The following is a 25243-nucleotide window of genomic DNA, read 5'->3' as shown; positions in this document are numbered from 1 at the left end:
CACACAAGTGGCAACACTTTCTTTTTATATCAAGCTAAGACGGTACGGGCAGCTGAGGCCCTAATCAAGGCCATCCCATTTTGTCGACGAACCCCCCTAGGGGGTGGATGAACAGCTGGGTTGACAGTGGACCGACTGCCGTAACCAAGATTCGAACTTAATACGCTCGACCCTGGGAGCCAGTGAATGCGTCACGGTCAGGAAGGCTACACCACTTATCTGTAGCCTCACTTATGAGGACTTAAATGAGGCGTGGCGACATTCTAATTAAAACATCCAATTATGACAAGGTGCGGGCGTATCTTAATGAAATACTAATTCCAACACGGTGTGGTATTAAATTAATTAAGCCAGATTCCAGTTCATTTCCAAACTAAAAACATTCGGAATTAGATATGAGGGTTGATATACAAATGCCAAATCTAAATCATACATACATACCACTGACGCTAATGAGAATTATCAGATGTATATAATACTGTAGCTACTTTTCCCTACACTAGACGACGTGGTAAGTCTCGACTTGTTATTAGTCTACTAGAACAGGTGCAGAAAAGGGCACCAAAGATCATTCACGGTCCCTTTTACGCCATCTACGTACAGACACTCGAAACACCCTGGTCCTCCCGACTCGAACCAACCATCACCTGCAACTCAGTGGATAGTTCGGGAAGGTGCTGCTTTACCCTCTTCATCGTCACTTATTGTCATCGGTGATCCCTCGTCCCCGAGTTGCAGTTGGGCACCACAATGGGTATCGAACCCACCCCTTCTTGGACAGACAGACCGCTACGAGAAACGACCCCATCCCGACAACCATTGTAAGCACAATGTAAGCATCAATAATGACTGGACTACCACTCCATTGTATGTGTAAAAACTACCTAACAACATCCCCATCGTATGAGAGCCCAACCACACTAACTACTGTACATTGTATGTATTTCTTAATTTTCCAGAAATGTAGGCAGATTTAGGAAGCCGATCAGAGTATGCTGAAGTTCCCTCAATTTTTTGGAGAAGGATGAATGTCAAGAAATACAAAACGAAAGGACAGATATACAGAGTGAAAGAAAGCTTTGAGGTATCGGGGTCTGAATATTCTAGAGAACCAGAGGCGAGTGTTGGGTAGAGAGAACTTGAGCGATGTTGTATACTGGGGGCGACGTGCTATCTGTGGGCTGAACTAGAGCATATGTAGCTGTGTAGGTACACCAGTAAACCATGGAAAAGTCTGCGGCACTTGGCTGTGGCTGGCAGGATCAAGTATCGGTACATAATTCACAACACCTCATGATTGGACTCGTGCGAACTAGGCCATTTTTCCTTTGTTCCTGGCTCTAACTCTCAACGGCAAGAGAGAGATACACACAGTCGTCTTAACAACAGAAGCTCAGCCCTTCACAGCAGCTAATTACCATCATGTCAACATACTGCGTCGGAGGAAAAGCTTCGTTGTGGGTTCTGACCAACCTTGCCTATCCAGCTGTGGTGGCAGGTGGGGGATGTCACGCTAAGCTGACACACACACACCCCCCGACCTGACAACGAACAATCGTCGATTCGAGGTACATGTTCAGAGACTCCCGGACACCATCACACCAGCGTGGACGTGTCATGGACACTGAGGGGAGTCGGACCTTACTGTCGTTAATCCCAGAGCACAATAGAAGGTTCCAATCCTTCTGCGAGGCAGGAGAGAGTCGTGACTGTGGCTGTGAACTGACATCTGGCGTCGAAAACAGAAGAGAGAGAGAGAGACAGACTGACGGCGAGTTACCCATCCATATTTACCTAAGAACTTTACCGCACGGAAGGGTTAACATGTAGCGCTCACCGCAAGTAGGTGGATGGATGAATAGACAAACAGGCAGACAGATAGATAGATATGCAGACAGACAGACAGATAGGAAGGCAGATAGCTAGACAGACAGATGGATAGATATGCAAACACAGACAGACAGATAGATAAGATATACAGACAAGAGACTGAGATAAAAATAGACAGAGAGAGAGAGAGAGAGAGAGAGAGAGAGAGAGAGAGAGAGGGGGGGGGGATCTCAACCGATCCCGGACAACGAGCACTGTGAGGTAACCGGTCCCGGGCAGTGGTTAGAGAGGTGTGCATTCCAAGGTCCTAGTTCTGCACCTACGAGGGAGGAATGTCTCCCCTCCCACGATGACAGAACACCGGGGATTCAACCTGACCTGGGAAACAGAAGTCGGGGCTTAATCGGCCCTTGATATTGGACTGGAGGTTAACCGGCCCTCCATGACGGACTGAGGGTTCAACCGGCCCTCGATAACGAACTGGGAACTTAACCGGCCCTCGATAACGAACTGGGAACTTTACCGGCTCTCTATAACGAACTGGGAACTTAACCGGCCCTCGATAACGAACTGGGAACTTAACCGGCTCTCTATTACGAACTGGGAACTTAACCGGCTCTCTATAACGAACTGGGAACTTAACCGGCTCTCTATAACGAACTGGGAACTTAACCGGCTCTCTATAACGAACTGGGAACTTAACCAGCCCTCTATAACGAACTGGGAACTTAACCGGCCCTCTATAACGAACTGGGAACTTAACCGGCTCTCTATAACGAACTGGGAACCTAACCGGCTCTCTATAACGAACTGGGAACTTAACCGGCTCTCTATAACGAACTGGGAACTTAACCGGCTCTCTATAACGAACTGGGAACTTAACCGGCTCTCTATAACGAACTGGGAACTTAACCGGCTCTCTATAACGAACTGGGAACTTAACCGGCCCTCTAGGACGAACTGGGAACTTAACCGGTTCTCTACCACGAACTTGGGGGCTTAACCAGCTCTCCATAAACGACGCTGTGGGTCAACCGGCTCTGGATAACGGACTGGGAGGTTAACCAGCCTTCCGTACCGGACTTGGGGAGGAGGGGGGCGGCTGGTTAACCGGCCCTCCATAACGGTCGCGGAGGGTTAGCCGGCCCTTGGATACCGGGTCGAGTGTGACCTGAGCAGGAATAATGAAGGTGTTGGCCCGGGGCAAACTGATCATCGGGCCTCCAGCGACACACTGACAGCTCTGTGTTGACTTTGACAAGTTCCCTGATTTGTAATTGCCGTAGCACGGCGGCCATGTTGACGCAGGGACACCTGGGGGGCGGCGATGTTGACGCAGGGACACCTGGGATGCGGCCATGTTGACGCAGGGACACCTGGGGGCAACCATGTTGACGCAGGGACACCTAGGTGGCAACCATGTTGACGCAGGGACACCTGGGATGCGGCCATGTTGACGCAGGGACACCTAGGGGGAGCCATGTTGACGCAGGGACACCTGGGGCGGCGATGTTGATGCAGGGACACCTGAGGGCGGCTATGTTGACGCAGGGACACCTGGGGTCAGCCATGTTGACGCATGGACACCTAGGGGCAGCCACGTTGACGCAGGGGCACCTGGGGGCGGCGATGTTGACACAGGGACACCTAAGGGCCGGCCATGTTGACGCAGGGACACCTGGGGGCAAACGTGTTGACGCAGGGACACCTGGGGGCTGCCATGTTGACGCAAGGACACCTGGGGCCCATACGTTGACGCAGGGACACCTGGGTGCAAAATGTTGACGCAGGGACAACTAGGGGCAGCCATGTTGATGCAGGGACACCTGGGGGCTGCCATGTTGACGCAAGGACACCTGGGGGCGGCCATGTTGATGAAAATACTCCTAAAAGCGTCCACATATGGTTTTCTAGATGTAACCCCGCACTGGGAGACTACGGCAACAATGAGACCGAAACCTTCTACAACACGCACCTCTACAAGGCTCTCCGTGAGAGAGCGCCTCGTAGAATACCCCACAATGCACGACTGAGCGAAAAGCCTCTGTACCAGTCCGACATCAGTCGGTGGTATGAGGAGAGAGGGTGAGCGACCTGGACGTGCAGACTTCCACCTGTGTGCCCGCGTCAGTGAAGCAGCAGGTCAGTTTGTGAACGTCTACTTCGCCTCCGTCTGGTGGTGTCTGCCCTAACCTTCCTTGACTCTACCCGCACCCCAGCCTGACCCTTTCTCGTCCCACCACACAACCCCACGAGTCAGTGCGAGATTTTCGTATGGTTATACCGCTTCACGGTAGTGCCTCACTACAACCACCGACTTACCTCATAAACTGTCGAGGAAGTTCTTCCCAGAGTTAACTGACAGCCGTCTCATACATCGACAGAGATTTTACCTCCATCAGTCACAATGCATCTGGTATGTCCTCTCCAGTAAGGAAAAAGCATTTCTCTCCGAGCTACGACCCCTCGCCATCACTGCAATCCCCGGGTTACGCTATGAAACTCGTGTATTTAATTGGCCTCGTACACAGACACTGCAAGTTTCCATATCCCTTTAATAGTTTGGTCATAGGATGACCTCCTCTACCACCTACTGCCTCGTCAGGTAATACGATAACCTCCTCTACCACCCACTGCCTCGTCACGTAATACGATGACCTCCTCTACCGCCCACTACCTCGTCAGCCTTTCCAGCCCATCTGTCATGACCCTACAGAAATCCAAGACCTCTGAGGCCCTCATATCCAATGAATTCACCAGAGCTTTTGACCTAATCAACCATAACACGACCACTAACATAACCATCACCTCTGGGCTGTGAGGGAGTCTCGTATCACGGGTTGCACACCTCCCCAGGCAGCGCCGTCAGTCCACCCGCTTCCAAGCAGCCTCCCACTCCCCCATCTCCACCTTTCGGCTCCTCACCAGCGGCGTCCCACGGGTCACAAAGGCGGGACCCTTGAGCTTCCTTACCATCATAAAAGCCTGAGGAAAGCCGTGTTGACGCAGGGACACCCGAGGGTGGTTATGTTGACGCAGGGACACACGGAGGCGGCCTTGTTGACGCAAAGACCACATGGAGGCGGCCATGTTGACGCAAGGATACACGGTGGCCGCCATATTGACGCAGGGACACTTTCTGACAGCCCTACTGACTCTAGTACACCCAGAAGTATAGCCTTGGTGACGGTAAACCATCAGGTGGGTGTGGACCATGTTGATCCTAGTGCACATGACGGGGAAGGGCCGTGTTGACGTCGGGCTCGTGCAAACCACCCTATGAGGCAAGGAAGGACAGCTTGCATAACTACTGTTGACGCAGTGGTGTGTGGTGAGTCTGGGATCCAGGGCTGGGGGACGCACGTTCCAAGGCTGGAGGTACACATGAACCACAGAGGGGGCACACATGAACCACAGCTGGGGTACACATGAACCGTACCTGGGGTACACATGAACCACAGCTGGGGTGCACATGAATCGTACCTGGAGTACACATGAACCGTACCTGGGGTACACATGAACCACAGCTGAGGCACACATGAACCACAGCTGGGGCACACACGAACCACAGCTGGGGTTCACATTCTTCAGGGCTGGAGACACATGCTCCGGGGCTGGGGGAGACATGATCCACAGCCTGGAGACGCATGCTCCGGGGACGGGTGTCGCATGCTCCATGGCTTGGGGGGTTGGCCTGGGGAGTAGGTGGGCCGACAGCTAAGTGAGTTATATCTCAGCATATTTAATTTGGCCGGCTGCCGGCTGGTCCTTTGACGACTGCCTCGCTAACCAGATTAACGACATCAGACGCGTCGGGTTAACGCCACCACCGTTAACCCTTCCTTGGTGTTTAATGAGCTCTCTCGTTGGCATGTACTGGCCTCTCGTTTTCCTGTCACTGAGTTTAGTGAAATCTCGTTGGCGTCTCTTGAATTCCTCGTTTTCTATTTACCTGGCGTCTCTTTTGCTCTCGTTAACCCTCTCGTTGATTTCTTAAACGATGATGAATCCTGGTTATATTCAACTCTCATATATTTCTCTAGTGGATTTCACATCTCGTTTTTGACGCCTCCAGTCTAGCCTAGCCGAACTATTTCTATAATACCAGCTTGTCTGAGGAGTATGCCGTTTTCCTATTTCTTCCACTCGTGAATCCTGGTTATATTCAACTCCCATATATTTCTCTAGTGGATTTGACATCTCGTTTTTGACGCCTCCAGTCTAGCCTAGCCGAACTATTTCTATAATACCAGCTTGTCTGAGGAGTATGCCGTTTTCCTATTTCTTCCACTCGACCTCGTCATCGTTCGTTAATTCGTCGTTCATGTCTGGTATTTCGTTAAGTTTCGTTTATTCTATCCACGAGTTCAATCCACAGGAAGAGAGACGTCCGAGTTTCGTTGAACTCCCGACGATTTATCTCGTTCTAAACTGTAGTTAACACTTCTTCCAACACCTCGGCTCACCTGTCGTTCTACCACACTGGCTCACCTGTCGCTCTACCACACTGGCTCACCTGTCTTTCTACCATACTGGCTCTGAATATGGAAGGCTGAACTTAGACCTACGTCATACCCAGGGATCCCGGAAATTACGATGCAACCAGCGTGACGGTCAGGTCGGAGTGGGGCGACTACTGACACGCAGAAGGGCCAACCCAAGCTGTGGTAGCCAGGCCACTACTCCCGAGTCGGTGGTCAGAGGGGCATTTGCCTCACCAGATGACACGGGCAGAGGGGCTAAGGGTTTCGAAACCGTATGGATCTCAGAGATGATCTCAAACCTTGTGAGAACATATCGAATCCGGGGGAGAATTTTGAGTAGGGGTAGAATTAGTCATTCTGTTGTTATCAGCATTGCTGTGTATTATAATCTTTAATTCCTAAACGGTCCAGCACTGAAAATTTAGAAGGGGATCCCCCATGGATCCAATGGTCTGTTGCTGTTTGAATTCCTTTGTTCTTTGATTGCTACTACTACTACTACTACTACTAATAATAATAATAATAATAATAATAATAATAATAATAATATCAACAATAACAATAAACTAACACTAACTACAAACTACAGATAATACTACTGATGATGAAACTGAAACTAAGAGAATTCATCGTACAAATGAATTTCAGGTTTCTGGTGTGCTTAGTAATGGTAGAATAGTTTAACAATCATACTGTGTGTGTTACGCAACATGGACACCGCAAGTGTATATCATACTGTTTTATAACAGTGAGTTACAGGAACAGTATGCAAGATTTGTCATGGACGTACTTAACAAGTACCTATACTGATCCAGTTTAGTCACTTGCCTACAATAGCCTTAACCAAGAACAGTGTATCAACTACTGTACAAAGTTCTTGTTTTACAGTGGTAGTTAATACTCTCTTCATCTGGAATCATTTCTTGATTATGGCAGGTATTTCGATTACCAACTGTTAACTAAAGAGTCTGTCATGGAGGTTTAATCCATCTCAGTCCTGAGTTCCTGTTACTTCAACTACCTTATGCAAGCAGCACTTAGATTAGATGATTTAGCTTCTAAAGAAGACACTTAGACATGTTGTCCTCAGAAAAGCCTCCACAGAAAAAGTGTCTCTTGAAATCTGGCTTTTATATATATTAATTGCTCACTGCTCTTCTTGGTATACTCACTCTACTAGTTCAACAGAAACAGAACTTTTTTTAAATCAAGTGTTTCATGTGAAAGTACGGAGAGTGGATGTGAGATGTGGTGTGTTTGCGGCCTGTATATGAAGATCTACATGATCAAACATGTAAAGCAATGCTTTGAGACTTGTATGTGAAGATGCACTTTGACTTAATTGTATGTGTGAGGTGCCATAACTATGCTGTTTGGCAAAACTTTCACAAGTAATACCATGGTGTTCAGCTCAGCAGAGAACTAATCATGTCACCTAATGAATTGAAATTAGTCAATACTTTTCTTTTATAAAGAAAACTTCTGAATCATTTTTCTATTGAAAGTGGTGATTCTGTAACGTTATGTTTGATTTCATAAGTTTAACCTGATTCTTTTAGTTTTATAATGGCCATTATGTTCATAACTTTATGTATTCAGTATAATGATGGAGTCCCTGGTATTGGTGCACTGTACATGACAGCTAGACAGTGGATGCAAGAGAGTATAACTGTTCTTAGTCTGTTCCTGGCACTACCTTGGAAATGCAGGAAACAGCAAACAAGCAAGAAAAAACAAATGATGTTTTTGATATTTTTCAGTCTATGGCTTGGCTCCAGTAGCTCTAGAACTTCTACATACATTTTTAGCCAGTTTGGCATTTAACGTTTGAAAACTTTAAAATACGCAGAAATCTGTTCTCTGATAGATCATATTTTCATGTATTCTTACATATTAGTTTTAATTCTACCTGACTGTGTATACCCTTACATTTATTACTTTTTCATGCCAAGCCGTATAAGTGCAAATCTACTTCTTTTACATTGTTAAAATTTCTATGACAAACACAATTTTGGCTTACCTTTGGTATATATCCTCGTCGAAAAATCATACACTTCTTGTATGACACAATGGTTCATGCAAAACCTCTACATACCATGATCTCTATACATTTTTGCAGCTTACTCCACTGAAACCTTTGACGCTTCAGTCTATCTTTTCACCTTATCCTCAGCTTTTCTCTCTATCTACTTCTGTTGAATTCACTCAAATACATAGTCTGTAGTAGCTTGCTCCCCATCACTCTTAATGTGACCTTAACATCCTTGGCACCCAGTCCTCCACTTTACCAAGCACATGATCTGCAGCACATTATCTCTTAATTTTCTCATGGCTCACTTAGTCCTTTCTAAAGTCTACTGCTACAAAAAATAAACTGCTGTTAGCATTTTCCTACCCATTCCGCTGTTGCAAATCCATCCTCTCCTAGCACAGAACTCTATGGGAAGCGTCAACAAGCCTTGCCACATCTGAAGGCTGTCATTTTTCTTATCACTGTCTAAATCTCCATTAATCACACTGCTTTCGAGAGTGGCCTCTGGTATCCCAGCTTCCTTTTCACCATTCTTGCTGAAAGTATTACCAGAATACTTAAACCTTTGTAATTTCTCCAACTTTCCATCCAACCATTCATCACACCCTGACTCCATTTCCTGATCTACAGCAACTGGCTTGCTTTCATGTTTCTGTGAAGAAAATCTAGTTTTGTTTCACACGTATAGTTTATCATGCAAGACAGGACAATTATTGAGATACATTTTACATGAATAACAGCATTTTTGTAATAATTAAATACTATCATTCACAGTCCAGTACATCAGTGGAACAAGTACATCTTTAAGTTCAAGATTAAGACTCTTTATTTCCCATGGACTTATGTTCCCTATTACCTGTTCACACTCCTCCCTTCCTTCCTAACTTTGGCAATCCCAAACACCCCTGCCAAACCCTCTAAACTATGCAGCATACTCCCACCACTGCTGTCCTATCCCACCAGGTCTATCTCTTCCCATCTTTGCTGCTCCTTTCCTCCACTGTTAACCCCTTCCACTCTCTGTATTCCTTTACTCCCCTGCTGCCTCTTTCCACCATTGTTGCTGCTTTTATCACTTTCCACTACCAATGTATGCTTTCACACTAATGTCTCCTAACTACTATGGCTTTTTTCTACTCACTGTTGCCTCCTTTTACCCACTGCTTTATCCTCCCATCTACTGGTATTCTGTGGCACTACTGCCATCAACTTACTCTTGATCTATATTAAGTTATTCTGAATAGAGTAGGATTAGAAATATTTAATGCATAATCATTCAAAATCATAATCTAAGAGATCTTTTATTTGCCCATAAATCAATTGTAAGCATGCAAAGTCCACTAGCGATATGAATGAAGGCTTATTTCTATTGCAGATAGACAGAGTGAATGATGCAGGAATATTTAAGCTTATCTACATAGAATATAGTAAAATCAAATTAATGGTAAAAGAATTGTAAAGGTATTCAATGGTTATATCTTTGTGAAGAAAGTCGCTAAGGGAAAAAAATTATATTTTCTATCACTTTTAATTATTTTGCTCCATTGATTTTTCTTAATTTCATACATTTCAAGTCTACACTCAAACTTAGTTTTTCTTCATGGAGCAAAACATGGCCTTTAAAACTCTTTTACTCATTCCTTCTCCAGTTGAGAGAACACACCTCTAATTCAAGTTAGAACCTTCTGAATTCTTCTTTCATTCATACATATCTGGTGCACATTTGAAGTGCTTAAGTGATCAACCTCTCCAAACTTTCTTCTGGTGTTCTTCCTACCACTCATGATCATATTGCATATATTTCATTATCTACTTCCTATTGTATATATTCATTGTTAAAAATGGATCTGCTAAATCATCCCCATTATAATGCATGATACAATGGTGGGTTACTATACATGCTTTTTTGTACCTTGATTAACTGTTATCTACATACAGTGGTTATGAAGCTGACATTGTATGATACGTTAACATTATTTTCCACACAATGAATGGATTTCTTTGCTGTCATTAAGATACCCCCAAGGAACAACTTTTTTGGAATAAAGCAACAGATCAGGTGTAAAACACTGTAAAAGAATATTAATAGAATTATATCAAAGGAGTATCTTCTGGATGGCTTGTCTGAGGGAACGGCACATCAGAGACGTACAAGCGGAAGATGGCAAAGAGAGAGATCTGAGAGTATAAGAGTGAAATGACAAGCAGATAAACTGGTTGAATAGACTAAACCAGGAACAAGTTTAAATGAGGAATGTAGCATTATGACAATGGACTGACTAAGGCTAAGATATGGACTTATATGTGATTATGTACTGTGTAATTATGACAATGGATCCAGAACCAAGTAGTATGGAATCAACTTGAGTGAATGATGTGGGATTCTAAGTGAAATGACAGACTAACATGGGATAATGAGTGACTAATATAGTTTCATGAAACTGACATAAAGTAATGCCATAAACTAAGAGCTATGGAATTAAGAGGTATGAAAGAGGAATATAAGCTTCTGGGACCAGCCTGATGACAGGCTTGAAATTATGATAGAGGACTATCTTAAGGATCAGAGATAAAAAATGGTCTGACTCATGGACATAAACTACACAAATTACCTACTGAAGGATACACAGAAAGATTACTAAAGAAGTTGAGAGATGTGGATTTGGAAAGCAGAGCGACACAGGTATAACAGATCAGAAAAACATTTGACTACAAGTTGAAGAAACAAACTCCCTTTGACTTACACAGGGAGTAGGTAAGAAATACTAGGATGGAGAGTTAAGGTGGCATGGGCATGTATTTAAGAACAGATCATATGGAAGAAATGACTGGAAGTACAAACTTGAAAGACAAAAATAGAGAGTAGTTGTGAAGAACTGAAGGTGCTACCTTGACACTTGGAGTGTGGGAGAGGAAAGTAAAGACAGTTGATGAGGAAGAGGTTAGGCAGGAACTAAGTAATAAACTAAAAAGAAAATGTTGAGAACTGAAGAGCAAGTGCAGTTAGCTGTGCATTAAGTGTTGTATGTGGAAGAGGATTCTGTAAGTGCAATCTTATATATATTCCTAAGGCTGTCATTTTGAATGTAAGTGTTAGGGATGCCTGTGTACAGAATTCTTGCACTGCTATATATATATATGTATATATATATATATATATATATATATATATATATATATTATCCCTGGGGATAGGGGAGAAAGAATACTTCCCACGTATTCCCTGCGTGTCGTAGAAGGCGACTAAAAGGGGAGGGAGCGGGGGGCTGGAAATCCTCCCCTCTCACTTTTTTTTTTAATTTTCCAAAAGAGGGAACAGAGAAGGGGCCCAAGTGAGGATATTCCCTCAAGGGCCCAGTCCTCTGTTCTCACCGCTACCTCGCTAATGCGGGAAATGGCGAATAGTATGAAAGAAAAGATATATATATATATATATATATATATATATATATATATATATATATATATATATATATATATATCTTTTTTTTTTTTTCATACGATTCGCCATTTCCCGCATTTGCGAGGTAGCATCAAGAACAGAGGACTGGGCCTTAGAGGGAAAATCCTCACCTGGCCCCCTTCTCTGTTCCTTCTTTTGGAAAATTAAAAAAAAAACGAGAGGGGAGGATTTCCAGCCACCCACTCCCTCCCCTTTTAGTCGCCTTCTACGACACGCAGGGAATACGTGGGAAGTATTCTTTCTCCCCTATCCCCAGGGATATATATATATATATATATATATATATATATATATATATATATATATATATATATATATATAACCAAACAATACTTGTCATTGATTAAGTTTGCTAAAATAGGAAAGGTGAGCGCATAAAAGATATTTTTATGATGAATTCATATGACATACATAAGAAATCTTGACTATACTTTTATTCTATTTAAAAAGTTTCTGCTGCCCTGGTTTAACAAGAAAGGGGCAGGAGAATGGCCATGCAAATTGGGATGTAAGTGCCCTTCTTTCAACTCTCTGTATCAAAGATGGTATAATGTCACTGAGATCACTTAAAAAGCAAAGGATACTTTGTCCCTTGAGAAAGTCTGATAAGCTCCAGTGTGTAACTGTCACATAAATGCTTCATAGATGAAATGTTTTCCTTACTGGGATTACTTGGAAAACCAATAAGTAATGCAAATATTAAAATTCAAGCAATCAGATTTGCTAAAATAAAGTATTACAGTCCCTCAAACTACACATGTCTGGTAAGGGTTTAAAGCAACAAAAAATAAATGAATAAAATATAAGAAAAACATTTATTGTATAATTCACAGGTTCTATCAGAAATGTGTTCAGTCAGACATATTAGTCTCTACATATGACATTAAACTAAACTCCCCTGTATTTTTCAATCTGCCAAAGGGAAGTTATCCACTGGACACTAATGAAAGTAGGTTGAAAGAAATAAAAGCCATGGTACACATACCTTAATGAAAAACATAGAACTCCAAGGCTTTAAATCTCAACAATGACTGATGAACAGTACAAAGACAGTGCAAACTATGGCCACTAAGTGTTCAAGCATTGAGGTAACCTGTGCTATCCATTCAAGCCTTGAGGTAACCTGTGCTATCCACATGTTCACAAAGTACAAACTAGGTAGGAGTGAGTGTGTCAAGTGGATGTCTGTAAGTCTGTATGTAAATATATAATGTTTTTTTTTACAAACATGAATGTAAAAGCATAATGTGAGGCAGGAAAGTACGGTAAGGTGTACTTTGTGTGTGTGTCCACAATGAACATAGTATCTAAATAAAACCCTTGAACCCTGCATCCAGGGGCTCCTGCAGCTCTATAGCTGTACTACACTTAATAATTAATTGCAAGGAAAGGATGGACTCTTTTGAAGCACTAAGTTATCTAATGAGACTGAACTTTGAAGAAGATAAAATCTTGCCAAAGATGATTTGTCACTCACAGTGTAACCTCATGCAGGTGGAATCCAGCAACATCTATGGATATATATTTTTTTCATGCATGCTCACCATATCCTGCATAAGTGAGGTAATGCCTAAGACAGATGACAGAGCCTTAGAAGGGAAAATTCCTCTTGGCTCCTTGCTCTATTGTGTCTTGTGGAAAGTAATACAGGAAGGGAGAATTTCCAGCCACTTTCTCCCCCCTATCATTGCCCTCTACGAAACACAGGGATTATGCAGGCAGTGTTCTTTCCCCATTATCCCTAAGAATAATTATCTTATAATCATTTCATTATACTTAATTGCTGTTTCCCGTGTCACGAATGACCCACACTGGAAAAGAAAGCACGAAGTAGAAGAGCCGGTATACTTTGGTCCAAAGTCTAGGACCCTCTTCAGCCAACCGAAATGAACAGACATACATGGCCTAAAGTTAAGTAACTTAACCAGAGGCTTGAAGGACACCTGACATATGACCTACACATTGACCTGAGGAGAGGTTGGGGATAATCCTCTGAATGACAGAAGCCATGATCAGATCAGGTGACCACTTTCCACATAGGTTGAAATTTGGGGTACAGCTAATGAAAGCAGATTCTTCAATTTTTCTGCTAAAGGCACAATAAGGCTTACATAACAAAGAAGAATTGTCCCATTCAATAGCGTGACCCTCATTCTGAGTATGTTTAAAAGTAGCAGAATTTTCCTGGTTGTACCAAACAGCACATTTATGTTCAGTTATTCTAATGCTTAGACTACAACAAGTTTGACCAATATATTCACCATTTTATTCGTTACAGGGTATCTTATGTATCTTATAAACCCCAGGTTTATGATCAAAGGACAATCTTTGGTAGACATTGACTATTATTAGGATAACTAAGTTACATTTAATGTACCACTCTCAATAGGATTAAAATTGGGCAATAAAGCCAATGTGGATCGGTTGTAAGGTAATTTAGGAGTTGGGCTATGAAAGTTACCTTTTACACAAGTTAAATCTTTTAAAAAACTCGATGTAGCAGAGTTCAGATGTTTACAAAGAAACCAATCTGGATAACTTAATTTCTTAAGCTGGCATTTGATGACATTAATCATACAGTCCAAATGTTGAGTGCTACACATTCTTAGTGTTCTAAGGAAAAGACCAGAAGCCACACTCTTCTTGATTTGGTCTGGATGATTGCTGGAAAAATAGAGGTAGCCTCCTGAGTGGGTGGGTTTCCATAGACACTGAATTCAAGTTGGTTAAGAGTTTTCATAATCAACACATCTAAAAAGGGGAGTTTCCTATCACTTTCCCACTCAACTTTAAATATAATTTTGGGAACAAGAGTTTCCTATCACTTTCCCACTCAACTTTAAATATAATTTTGGGAACAAGAGAACTGAACTCCTGGAAAAACAGGTCAGAACTTCCCCAAGAATAATTCCATACAGAAAAGATTAAACCTGTTGGTTAAATCTGTTGGAAGTGGCGAGGTAGACCATATCTATTTTTCAAACATTCAGCAATACCTTATAGCACAAAAACTTTCATACACAATCTCTTGGTTATAATTGCGTTGAGCCAGGAATTTATCAAAGTACACAATGTACTCTAAGGAATGGTCCTTCTCAGGATTCAGAGCAAAATTCAAACAAAGACTTAATAAATCAGTCTCACTCTTATCTAAGGAGATGTTGGCAAGATTCACTACATTTTCTATTTCCTGTTTTCTTTTCCAAAGTGGAACATTCCTGTTACATTTACCAGTGTTATTCCACTTTTTGGATAATATATATATACTTACATATTATCTATTTATCTTTTATGGTGTGGGGGGAGGGAGGTGCCATTTCATATGTGGTAGGGTGGCGAAGGGAATGGATGAAGACAGCAAGTATGAATGTTTTTTTTTTTTGTTTTTTTTTTGTCGCTGTCTCCCACGTTTGCGAGGTAGCGCAAGGAAACAGACGAAAGAAATGGCCCAACCCACCCCCATACACATGTATATACATACGTCCACACACGCAAATATACATAACTACACAGCTTTCCATGGTTTACCCCAGACGCTTCACATGCCCTGATTCAATCCACTGACAGCACGTCAACCCCGGTATACCACATCGATCCAATTCACTCTATTCCTTGCCCTCCTTTCACCCTCCTGCATGTTCAGGCCCCGATCACACAAAATCTTTTTCACTCCATCTTTCCACCTAAAATTTGGTCTCCCACTTCTCGTTCCCTCCACCTCCAACACATATATCCTCTTGGTCACTCTTTCCTCACTCATTCTCTCCATGTGCCCAAACCATTTCAAAACACCCTCTTCTGCTCTCTCAACCACGCTCTTTTTATTTCCACACATCTCTCTTACCCTTACATTACTTACTCGATCAAACCACCTCACACCACACATTGTCCTTAAACATCTCATTTCCAGCACATCCATCCTCCTGCACACAACTCTATCCATAGCGCACGCCTCGCAACCATACAACATTGTTGGAACCACTATTCCTTCAAACATACCCATTTTTGCTTTCCGAGATAATGTTCTCGACTTCCACACATTCTTCAAGGGTCCCAGGATTTTTGCCCCTCCCCCACCCTATGATCCACTTCCGCTTCCATGGTTCCATGTACATGTATATATATATGTATGTCTGTGTATGTATATGTATGTATACATTGAAATGCATAGGTATGTATATGTGCGTGTGTTGGCGCTTATGTATATACATGTGTATATGTGGGTGGGTTGGGCCATTCTTTCATGTTCCCTTGCGCTACCTTGTTAACACAGGAGACAGTGACAAAGTATAACAAATAAAATAATAAAAAAAAATATATAAATATATATATACACAAGACTCAGTCCTCTGTTCTTAAAGCTACCTTGCTAATGCAGAAAATGGCGAATATGTATGAAAAAAATATATATATACAGTCATCTGTTACTAATGCCACCTCTCTTAAGTGGGATATAACAATAACAAAAATAAATGCCAAATGTCTTTAGTGTGGTATGGTCAAGATCAACCATTCGACAAACCAGCGATTTTCCCAAAGCATAGATATTGAGAACTTCCAAGGAATATGATGGTTTGGTAAGCAGTAAAGTCCCGCAATGCATTCTAATTCTGTTAACAAAATATAGACATCTAATTCAAAGTACTCATATACTAGTGGGGCCCCTCATTTAGATGCCTTCCTGAAAAGAGTTATTCTAAATTAAGCTAACTTTACCACAGATTTAATGTCATAAAATGGGAATACACAGCAAGGGAATATTTATGGACACAGTTTCTTACCTATGCTGTTCTGTATTACCTAAATACATTAAAGATTATTATGTGGCAAAATAAAGCACTTAGCTGATGTCAATAGAACTTCACTTACCACCACATCATATCAATACATAGAGTACTGTGAATATTTCATTTTGACAAATATGTGGATTGTCATGGTGATTAAACACAGGTAAGAGCTTTTGAGTTTTATTCTCCTGGCAATACAGGCTGCGCAAAAGCCTTCTTTAAAGAAACTGAGGAAGATACAAGGCTGCATACCCCTGCAAGCCTATCCTATCTTGCCATGTGTCACACTGCATACCTTACCCCAGCTAGCCATCATCCCCAGTCTCCAATTGCGTCCTGATACACAGTGACTGCAATTTTTGCCATTAGTCCAGCCGAGCACAGAAAGCCATCATAGTTGTTGATCACTTATCCTACACATACATGGGCAGCTTCTAATGCTTTCCTCACTTCCTTGCTCAGTCCATTATGCATCATTTTAGCCTCCTGCCACCTTGGCAAGTGTCCATGCTTGTATATGAGGACAATAGGCACATTCACTGTCAAGATAATGTACAAGAGCTTTATGTTCAGTCATCCTTTTTGTCATACCTTGCCCTGTTTCCCTGCATGGCCAAAAGGATCAATGAACATACAGCTGATATACAATAAGTTAAAGCAAAAATTCTAGCAAAAATGAGCTTTGGGCATGGTGGGTATAATGAATCAAAACAAACTGTTTGTATGTATATTAATGTAATTCCAACAGATTTTCAGTTATTCTTATATTTGTAATGCATTACTAGTAAAAAAAAAAATGGATTGGGGAAGAGCATAGCTTGTATCCCAGTTGGTTCTGTGTTAAGATTGTTCTGGAGAAAGAGGTAAGGAACACAATCCTGATGCAATCCTGTTATAGGATTTTGTGAAACAAGAAATGTATGTGTAAAGTGTACATAAATGTAAACACATATACAGAAATGAGTCACTACGTTAGGTAACTAGCACAATGGCTAACCATAGATTACCCAAACGACTACAGCACCTGACAGGAAAGTGGCATGTTTCCAAAACAGAAATTTTGCCAAACTAGGCAACCTTCCTTTTTTTTCCAAATCATACATATTTTCATACCATATATTATCTAAATAAAGACAATTCCCTGTATAGGTGTTTGCTTTGAAGACTGTGTGAGAAATATCTAAAGAAACGGGACTAGTATGTCACAGTAATGGATCTGAAAAAAGCACAGGATAGGGATGACATATATTTCATGGAAGGTGTTAGGAAAATATGGTGTAAGAAGAAAGCTTTTAGACAGAGTAGATGAGTAATGCACATATGTAAGCAAACAGAGAGGATGGTGAGTGGTTCAAGGTGACTGTGGGTCTGTGATGGGGATATGTGATATCAACACATTTGATAAGTTCGTTTATGGATGGGGTGATGAGGGAATTGAAAAAAAGATTTTTGGGGAGAGGAGTAAGTCTGCAGTCTGGAAGGGGTGGGATTGCTAGGGAGGTTAGTCAGTTAGTTTGTTGATGACATGGTTTCTGGGTTTGGTTGAGTGTGTGAAAAGAGAAAGTTGAGAGTAAATGTGAACAAAAGCAAGGTTACTATGCTTAGCAGTGAATACAAACAGAAAGCTTAGAAGAATTGAAATGTTTTAGATACCTAGGAATAAACATGGCAGCAAATGGAACAAGAGGAGCTGGAAAGAATAATAGGGTGGATGAGGGATTGAAGTGTCCCGGAAGCATTGTGGAAAATGTGGAGGAAAGAGAGGTCACTCATTCTAGGAGGGCAATGATAGGCATGTTTGAAGGTATAGTGGTCCAGACAGTGATATATGGATGTGAAATGGGCTTTAGATGAGAATGTAAGGAATATGAGGAATAAGCTGGAAATGTAATGTTTCTGGACAATATGTGGTACGAGGAAGGTTGACCAAGTAAGAAATCATAGGGTAAGAGAAAGGTATGTTAATAAGTAAAGTTGAGAGAGCTGATGATAGTATTCTGAAATGGTCTGGTCAAACGGCAAGATTAAGTGTGGACAAGTTGACAAAGAAAATATACGTGTCAGATGTGGAGGGGACAGAAAGAAGGGGGAGACCAAACTGGAGATGGAAAGATGAAGTGAATAAGATTTTGAGTGATTAGGGTTTGAACATGCAGGGTGGTGAAAGGCATGTGTGGGATGAAGAGAACTGGAGTGATGTGGTATACAGGGGGTGATGTGCTGTCAATGGACTGAACTCGACTCACAACTAGGCCCCTCAGACCTTTCTATGGTTTACCCCAGCTTGCTCCCACACTCTGGTTCAGTCCACTGACAGCACACTGACTCCTGCATACCACATCATTCCAACTTACTCAATCCAGTGTACACCTTTCACTCTCCTCCACATTTACGCTGCGATCACTCAAAATGTTTTTCACTTTATACTTCCACATTTCACCCATACACATTCGCCATTTCCTGTGTTAGCGAGGTAGCATTCAATAACATATAACAGAGCCTTAGAGGGAAGACTCCTTACTTTGCCTCCCTCTCCGTTCCTTCATTTGGAAAAGTAAAACTGGAGGGGAAGATCTCCAGCCCCCACTACCACCCCTTTTAGTCACCTTCTATGACATACAGGGAACACATCGGAAGTATTCTTTCTCCTCTATCCCTAGAGATATACATATTTATATCTTCTATACCTGTCTACCATTTTCCTGTAAACATATGGGCGTTAACAGACTCTGTCTCCTTGAGGTTACACCATGAGTGAAGATTCATCTTTGGCAAGGTTAAATCATCAGAAGATGAGAGAGAATATAGTTTCATCAATGAATCTCTCATTTCAAAGGAGTCCAACCTGTCACTGTCACAGTGATGTGCAGCCTCAGCACAGCAGGAGCCCCTGGAGAAAGGGTCCTGGGATAGGCCCAATAACCCTAACTGACAGAACTGTGGGTTTGTATAATAATAATAATAATAATGATAATAATGATAATAATTATAATAATAATAATAATCATAATAATAATAATGAAAATAATATTAAAATCATATATGTATTTAACAGTGTAAAAAATAAAATAAGTACATCATATATATATATATATATATATATATGCTATTGGACTCCATCTGCTTGTGATTACACCATAATTGAAAACCCACCTTTACAAAGGTAATCCTCAGGGTAAAACCTTGTCGAGGAATTTCTCACTCCAAAGGAGTTCATCCTTTCCCTCCTCCTATTGACAGAAGCCCAGCCTTGAAACTGTAAGAACCCTGGAGAAGAGGTCCTTGTGGTTATAAAATTAACAATAATAAGCTGTATAATGGAGGTAAGCAAATGCGGCCTTTCTGTTCCTGGTGCTACCTTGCTAACACAGGAAACAGTGAACATGTATGAAACAAAAGAAAATTAATCATAATGAAGATTTGGGGGAAAAAGAGAAATAATAATAATAATAATAATAATAATAATAATAATAATAATAATAATAATAATAATAATTGGGTAGGTATGGGGCGAAGATTCTGGGAGCACTTAATGGGTGGAAAAACAGGTCAAGGTCATTATCTGGGAGGGCAAAAATGGTTATGTTTGAAGGTACAATAGTCCTAATGAAGTCATATGGATGTGGGGCAAGGGCTAAAGATGAGGATATGCAGAAGACAATGAAGGTGCTGAAAATGAAACTATGTGTTGTGAGGTAGTTTGATCGAGTAAGCAATAAAAGGACAAGAGAGGTATGGTTATAAAAAGGGTATGATTAAGAGAGCCGAAGAGGGTGTGCTGAAATGGTCTGGACACATGGGAAAAATGAAGGGTAGTTGACAAAGAGAATATACGTGTCAGAAAAGGAGGAGACAAGGAGAAGGGGGAAGCCAAACTGGAGATGGAAGTATGGTGTGAAATAGATTTTGAGACACTGGGGCCTGAACATGCAGGAAGGTGAAAGGTGTGCAAGGAAACTGGAAAGATGTGGCATACAAGAGTCGACATGCTATCAACAGAACAAACCACAGCACATGAAGCAGTGAGGGAAACCATGAAAGGTACTTATGTGGGGTCTGGTTGTGGATATGGGCTGTGGTTTCGGCGCACTGCACATGACTGCCAGAGAATGGATGAGAATGAATGCAGCAGCTGTTCTTCATCTGCCCTTGGTGTTATCTCACTAATGTGAAAAATGGCAAACAAGTATGAAAAACAATATAATGCATAGGTCTTGGAGAGAGAGGCAAGTTTGCAGTCTGTTAAGATTTGAATGACCTGGGAGGTAAGTTCGTGGCTGTTTGTTGATGACAGTTTCAGTAGCAGACTCAAAAGTGAAACTACAGAAGTTGGTGTCCTAGTTTGGGAAAGTGTGTAAGAGGTGAATGGTAAGACATAATGTTAATAAAAGTGAGATTATCATGTTTATTAAAGGATAGAGATACAGTCGTTGGAATGTGAGTTTGAACAAAGTGGACCTGGATAACTAGAGTATTTTAGAAATCTGGGAGTGGACATGGAAGTGGATGGAACCATGGAAGCTGAAAGAAGCCAGTGGTTGGGTGAAGGGATAAGGACCTGAGTGCACTGAGGAGTGGGTAGAAAGAAAGGTCAATATCTGTGAGGACAAAGATGGGTGTGTTTGATGATATAACCGTCCCAATGGTATTATATGAATGCAAAGCAGGGGAATGATATAACGCCTCTGGAGAAAAATCGGCCTTGACAAGACTGTACTCTTTCTATTTGATGACAATGGTACAGCCTTGCCAAAGGTGACTTCTCATTCGCAGTGTAACCACTAACATGCAGAGTATGGCATAGAATGCTTCCACTGTTCCCCTGAAGTTTCTCATAAGACTTGTCACTAACCACTCCCTTTTCAATCATATAAAACTTGACAAGTAATAAAATACTAATAAAGAAACTTGGAATCTTCTAGATAAGCTGAATATGTTTTGATTTAATTTTCATTATAATCTAGATCTCTGGAAGAATGATAAACCTGTAGAATATCAGACAATAAGAAGAAAGAGGTCAATTAAACAGAGATTGAATTAAAATGTGCTATGGACATGTCACATAAATGGATGCTGGAAGGATGACCTTTAATGACATCATGTAAATGTAACCGAAATGACGGTTATGATAGATAAAGTAAACTATAGGCAGGGTGGAAGGTGAAGGAGCATTTCAAATCTATGTAAACATGTGTAAGATTCAACATATCAAAATTCTTTCAGTTAAACAGACAGACTAAAAACATATGTACAACAGAGAGAAAGAGAACAGGTGTTAGTGTTTAATCAACTGTGTGATCAAAAGATCAAGATCAAAACAAAGTCCAGCTTTCAATAGCAACAAAAAATGATCAACCAGCTAAGTGTTCAAGATAAACTCTCTGGCTGTCACACAGATATGTGAATTGTCTCTATCTTCACCCAACTTGAAATACACTTAAAGCACTTTATGTCCATGTTTGAAAACAAGATTGGTCACAATAACTGAAGATGAACAAAAAAGATGCTTACTAACACCCCTTTTGAGGAAGTCAAAATCTTCAAAATGAATGGTACTTTCATTGAAAGTTTTCTTTTTCTTGATGCACACAACTGAATTCTTGATGATTTCACATGATTTAGGTCCCTTTCCGCCACTTTTCTGCATGTGTATACTCAGTCATTGGTTTCCCTCCGATGCCACATGTCCCAATGCCAACTCTTCCATTTGCAGCATCAGGGGTTGCAAATATGGATTTCTTCGTTATTCCTTTCAGCTTTTTTGTCTAATAAAGAGGAAATAAAATTTAGTAAATGTATAAAATTTCAATTATTCAATTAAACCAAACGACAAAGGTAACGTGAGGTCTGATGATCATTCCCTACATTTACAATGATTCTATTCATTTATGCACTATCATTTCTGCCTCAGTTTCATGAACTATGTAGCTAAAGTTGTTAAGTTACCAACTGCCTATTGCCCCTTACCCAAAGGGTGTCAATGCCTAGTCTATATCACTAAGGGAATCGCACTGCTGTGTACTTGTGTATCTTACTCATCTTTGCCCACTTTTAAATCAGAGTAGTAAAAACAAAAATTTTCTCTAGACAATATGGTAAAAGAACATCTATCAGCATCAGTGTTAAAAATACATCAGCAACAAGATCACCTGAAAAATTCTACACTACAGGATGCCAGAGATGAATGGGTAAACACATGGAAAGTTGGATATAGTGACTGCCCAACTCAAAAATTTACTTAGGAGCCTTAGCAAAAACAACCTTCACAATGTAAAGGTTATTTTCTTATTTTGAAACAGCAATCAACTTCAAGCAAAAGCCTAAAGTATGCCACAATAAGCAGCCAGGATAGTTTTTCCAAGGTACAAAAAAAAAAAAAAATAACCAGCCACAGAACTTCCCGTCTTAAGAAGCAGGAAAAACAAAAAGCAAAAAAATCCTGGAGGGTTGATATGCAACAACTAAAAGTTACTGATCTTGGTTTCAAATAAAAAAAAAAGTTTACCAGAAGTATGTTAATTATGTATGTCCCATTGAATTTATTTAAATAACCATTTGCCACAAACCATACTGCATTCTGGCTATTAGGTTCAAGAGATTGTATGTAGATTTTCTTATTTGACTTAAAATTTGTGTTTGAAGGCCTATATCATATGTGCTCTGAAGGTTCATTAAACAAAGTTATATCAAATTAATGCCATGATGTTCCATGCTTAAGATTATTACATGTGACCAGATGGGTCTGCAAAATAATTCTCTTTCTGTCCCTACAATAATTACTACATTTGAAGGTAGATTAACAAAAGAAATTTAAACGTCTAGTATTCTAACCTTTAAACTTGCTTCCTATTTCTGGATTCTGATACAATACACTGTTAACAGATGGAGAGAAACAGGTCAAAAATAAAAGTCAAAGGCCAATGGGGATCTATAAAAACTAATTCAGCATGGTAAACTCAAGGTAGCTAATGAAAAAGAAAACTAACTGACAAGAGAGCAAATGGTAATATCAATAAAAAATTGGCAAAGCAGAGGAAACTCCAGCCACAGTGACAATAAGCTAAATCTACAAACAAGGAAATTGAAGCAAACAACAAAGTAAAATGGCTACTATAGCAACAATGTAATTTCCAACAAAACAGGACAATAATGTAGGGAACACAAGCTATTGCTCTACAAAAGAGAAACTTGAACCAAAATTGCAACAACTTACCACTCTAACTTTGTGTGAAAATGCCAGCCACTTTGCCTTGTCAGCTTCATGAGCTTCTTCTATCTGCTTCAGCCGATCATGCTTCGCTGTTTCCTCTTCTTAGCCTGCTGACGCTGGGCTTCTACCAGTTTTCTTCTGTTGAAATGTAAAAAATTCCATGCAAATCAATCTACATATCTGTTTTTAACCATAATTACCCCTATGACCACTTTCCTGGTATTAGTCAGGACCTCTTTCCAGAGCCTCCTGCAACCCAAGGCTGTGCTACTTCCTGTCACAGGGAAGAGTGGACTCCTCTCAAGTAAGAGGTTCTTCATTGAGATTGTACTCCCAATGATACAGTCTTGTCAAAGAACTCACTCCAAGAGAGTTCATCATATCATGGCTACTGGAAGTAGCAATGTCTTGGAGAAGATGGAGCCCCTGGGTACCACATGGACTAAGTTTTAGAAAGGGGTCATGGAGTATAAATGAATAAATGTATGCACATGTATTACTGGACTACATCATGAGCTCACACTAGTGAAAAGTCATCTTTGGCAAAGCAGCATCATTAAAAGTATTGCCTTCTCCAAGAACTTAGGAGTCCATCATTTCCCAGCTACTGGAAGTAGCACAGCCTTGGAGTTCAGAAGTCTCTTGAAAGTAGGCACTTAGACACACCAGGACCCTTTCTTAAAAAGATGTCCAGGGCAATCATAAATAAAATAATTCACACGTAATTATTTTGCAGACTTGTTTGCTGTTTCTCGCATTAGCAAGGTAACACTAGGAACAAGCAAAGAAATGGCCTCCTTTGCTCTCATTCTCTAACTGTCATGTGTAATGCATCAAAACCACAGCCCCATACCCACATTTACGCACTACAGTCCTTTCCATGGTTATCCCCCAAGCTGCTTCATATTCCCTGCTTCGGTGCACTAAGAGCATCACCCCCTACACCACATTGCTCCAATCCACTTTATCCCACGCCTTACACCCTCCTGCATGATTAGACCCCATGCAAACAAACCTTTCCACGCCATTCTTCCATTTCCAATTTGGTCTACCCCTTCTCCTTTCCCATCCATTCTAACATATATATCGTCTTGTCAATCTCTCATCACTCGATCTCTTTGTATGTCCAAACCATTTCAGCACACTCTCTTCAGCTCTCTAAATTGCACATTTCTGATTAACACAATGTCCTCATCTACAGCCTATGCCTCACAGCCATACAACACCTCTCTTTCATACATTCCTCAATGCTCCCGAGACCTTCACACCATTACACTCTATGGCTTACTTAAGCCCCCATGGTTGCACTCGCTGTCACATCCCCTGCCAAGTATCTAAACCACTTAATTTCGAGATTTCACCTTTCACACTCACCCCAGAAAGTGCATCTTTCAGTAATATAAAATATACCATCAAGCCACTATACACACAAAAGAA

General features: G+C 41.2%; 2 protein-coding genes across 2 annotated transcripts in view; both read right to left on the bottom strand.

The window, feature by feature from the left end:
• LOC139748051 (uncharacterized) overlaps positions 1 to 8861 on the bottom strand; it is a 239275-nt gene extending 230414 nt beyond the window's left edge. The window contains exon 1 of the mRNA XM_071660649.1: positions 8710 to 8861. The gene's annotated coding sequence lies outside the window, so the exon portion shown is untranslated. The remainder of the gene's footprint in view (positions 1 to 8709) is intronic.
• Positions 8862 to 12610: 3749 nt separating this feature from the next.
• Spf30 (Splicing factor 30) overlaps positions 12611 to 25243 on the bottom strand; it is a 31210-nt gene continuing 18577 nt past the window's right edge. The window contains 3 exon segments of the mRNA XM_071660574.1: positions 12611 to 22361; positions 23810 to 23895; positions 23898 to 23944. Coding sequence (XP_071516675.1) covers positions 22215 to 22361; positions 23810 to 23895; positions 23898 to 23944 — 280 coding nt within the window. The 3' untranslated portion in view covers positions 12611 to 22214.

Source organism: Panulirus ornatus, chromosome 5, assembly GCF_036320965.1.
Source record: "Panulirus ornatus isolate Po-2019 chromosome 5, ASM3632096v1, whole genome shotgun sequence".
Classification (NCBI taxonomy): domain Eukaryota; kingdom Metazoa; phylum Arthropoda; class Malacostraca; order Decapoda; family Palinuridae; genus Panulirus; species Panulirus ornatus.
Note: the sequence above shows the minus strand (reverse complement) of the source record. Positions and strands in the feature narration are given on the sequence as shown.